Raw genomic sequence first — 3,091 nt, 5'->3', positions numbered from 1 at the left:
TAAAATAAGGGGGCTGGAGAGATGGCTCAGAGGTTAAGAGCATTGCCTGCTCTTCCAAAGGTCCTGAGTTCAATTCCCAGCAACCACATGTTGGCTCACAACCATCTGTAAAGAGGTCTGGTGCCCTACAGAATATTGTATACATAATAAATAAATAAATAAATACTTAAAAAAATCCAAAATAAAACAAAAATTACAGCAAACATTTGTATGGACTTACTAGAACATTTTTAGTACCTATATCAAGCCATTTATTATAATATTAACTTTAGAACTGTTCTTTTTTCTTTTCTTTTTCCTGAGACAGGGTTTCTCTATGTAGTCCTGACTGTCCTAGAATTCACTTTGTAGACCAGGCTGCCTTGAACTCACTGAGATCCATCCGCCTCTGCCTCCTAAGTGCTGGGATTAAAGGTGTACCACCACTAGACTAGAAATCTCTTTAACAGAACTATTTAGTCAAGTGCATACAATGTTTACTGGAGCACTACTGTTCTTTCTAATGAACAATTATAACAGTGTTAGTATCCACTGATCATAAAACCTAACACACTCAGAATATAATAATATGCAGCTGTTTTATAAAAACAAGGTAAATCCTTCATCTCCTTTGCTAGGATTCCATGACATACTGTTACATCATTCATATTTAAACCAATTCACAATTCCTCCAACTCTACTACAACTAGAAATAAAAAAATAACAACAACATTCAGATGCTGGGTGGTGGTGACACATGTCTTTAATCCCAGCACTTGAGAGGCAGAGGCAGGTGGAGCTCTGTAAACTCGAGGCCAGACTGATTTACAGAGTGAGTTCCAAGACAGCCAGGGCTACATAGAGAGACACTGTCTTGAAAAATAGAAACAAAAACAAAAACAAAAAAACCCCACTGTATACATGTATGAACTTGTCAAAGCACAAATATAAGGTATTCTTTTTTGAACACAGTTGATTTTGTTTGTATGTGTGTGTGCACATGTGCATATTACTGTGTGTGTGTGTGTGTGTGTGTGTGTGTGTGTGTGTGTGAGAGAGAGAGAGAGAGAGAGAGAGAGAGAGAGAACACCAAGCAAGCAGTAGGATCTGAAAATCACATTTAAGTCATCAGACCTGGTGGCAAGGCTCTTTACCACCAAGGCAGCCTGTTGACCCCTTCTTAAATTTATCTAGTTTATTGTGTGTATTTATATAGTATATGTTTATGTATGTGGGTGGGCACATGCATGCCACACTGTGCATGTGTGGAGATCAAAGGACAGCTTATGGAAGTAGGTTCTCTCATTCCACTATGTGGGTCATGAGCGTAGAACTCAGGTTGTCAGGCTTAATGGCAGGTGGTGACATTATCTACTGAGTTATCTCACTGGCCCATAAAAGACAATTTAACAGATGCAGAACTCTTGGCTCCTTCTCTAGCACCATGTCTGTCTGGGTGCCACAAGCCAGCCCCAATGCAATGTTTTCCTTTATGAGTTGCTGCGGTCATGGTGTCTCTTCACAGCAACAGAAACCCTAAAGCACCTATACTGGCTGGGGTAAACCCACTTCTCATGAGGTGGCTCTAACTCCAGTCACACCCTATGACCCCCTTCATTCAGATGGGTTTATCTCTCCATTGCTGTCTTCTCTCCATTCTGACTGCTAAGCATTCTGTCTGAGCTATATCCCCAGCCTCCAAATGGGTCGTGAATGACTTGTGCTAGGGGAAGATCTGAAAGGAGATAGTCTCATGCTCAATTGCTAGAGGAAGGGTTTCAGTTCTGACCACTATGGGACTTTTTACACTTCCTGTCACATGTATGGACCTAGCCTAATAAAATAATTCCCATCCTCTGTTCTACTGCTGTACTGTTTCCAGTTTTGGCCTTGCTCTCCAGATTCTACAATCCCAACAGTTACCCACTCACACTCAGCTGAATGTTCTGAGAAGTAAGTTCTTCTGCCTTCTTTTCCAGGGAGGACACCCACAGCTTCCGCTTTTGGCGGCATCGGGAGGCTGCAGCTCGGTTTCGCTCTAAAAATCTCTGCCGACGCTCATCTGGATCTTCATCTACTGTGCGCCGCCGCCGCCCCCCAGTGCTAGGGGTGGGCTGGGCTGGAGAGACCTGTTGCCCAGGAAAGAAGAGTACTGTTTTCTTTTCCTTTTTCCAGCTTGTCTTTGAACAGTCTTGCTATACAGATCAGGCAGACCCTGCATTTTGGCCCTTCTGCTTAGGTATCCAGCATGCTGGGATCCACAGGCACCAGTTTTTAACTTTGTCACTTGGCAGAGCAGAGAAGTACTTGATGGGAAAATATTTTATTTCTCCAAATCAAAGCTGAGTTACGGAGATTAATAAGGTCTGGTAAAGACCTGGTAACCACATCAAATCTCATCACTATGTCTGCCAGCTTCCTATCCTGCCTCCCATTTCCCAAGTACTCTCAGTACACAGGCAGATAAGCCACAGTTCTGTTGGAAACTGATTATTTTTGTATAACAGAATTCCAGAAGTAAAACCAGTATCACTTAGGAGCTTGTTTTGCTTTGTTTTCTTTCTTTTTTGGGGGGGCTGGGAACTGAATCTAGGGTTTGAGCTGGAGTGCTGCTTCCTTTTTTGTTGTTGACTCATGGTCTTCTCCCATTCATGCTGCTCTCCAGGCAGGGAGAACTCCTGTTCCTCCTGGCTCTATCCCCAAATTCTGGACTCTTCAGACTGTTGTTCCTCCTGTCTTACCCTAAGAAGCTTAGATTACAGGCCTGCGCCACAAGGTCCACTTGCTCTCTCTCCTTCCCTTCCTCTCTCCCTTCTTTTCTTTTCTGATACAGCGACTTTTTTTTGTTTTTGTTTTTTGAGACAGGGTCTCTCTGTGTAGCCTTGGTTGTCCTGGAACTCAACTCTGTAGATCAGGCTAGCCTTAAACTCACAGAGATCCATCTACTTCTGCCTCCAAGTGCTGAGATTAAAGGTGTGCGCTGCCACTACCCAGCTGTCTTTTGTTTTTTAAGCTCCAAGTGATATCTTTTGCAATAAAGCACTATCTTTCCATTCTATTAGTTGACATATATATATATGACATATATATATATATATATATATATATATAT

General features: G+C 42.3%; 1 protein-coding gene across 3 annotated transcripts in view; it reads right to left on the bottom strand.

The window, feature by feature from the left end:
- Window positions 1–3,091, bottom strand: part of Atf7 (activating transcription factor 7) — a 113,610-nt gene that overhangs the window by 16,300 nt on the left and 94,219 nt on the right. For all 3 annotated transcript variants that reach the window (XM_005353801.3, XM_026782646.1, XM_026782645.1), the window contains exon 10: window positions 1,911–2,108. In XM_005353801.3, coding sequence (XP_005353858.1) covers window positions 1,911–2,108 — 198 coding nt within the window. The remainder of the gene's footprint in view (window positions 1–1,910; window positions 2,109–3,091) is intronic.

Source organism: Microtus ochrogaster, chromosome 15 (assembly GCF_000317375.1).
Source record: "Microtus ochrogaster isolate Prairie Vole_2 chromosome 15, MicOch1.0, whole genome shotgun sequence".
NCBI lineage: Eukaryota > Metazoa > Chordata > Mammalia > Rodentia > Cricetidae > Microtus > Microtus ochrogaster.
This window is presented reverse-complemented; position numbering and strand designations above follow the sequence as displayed.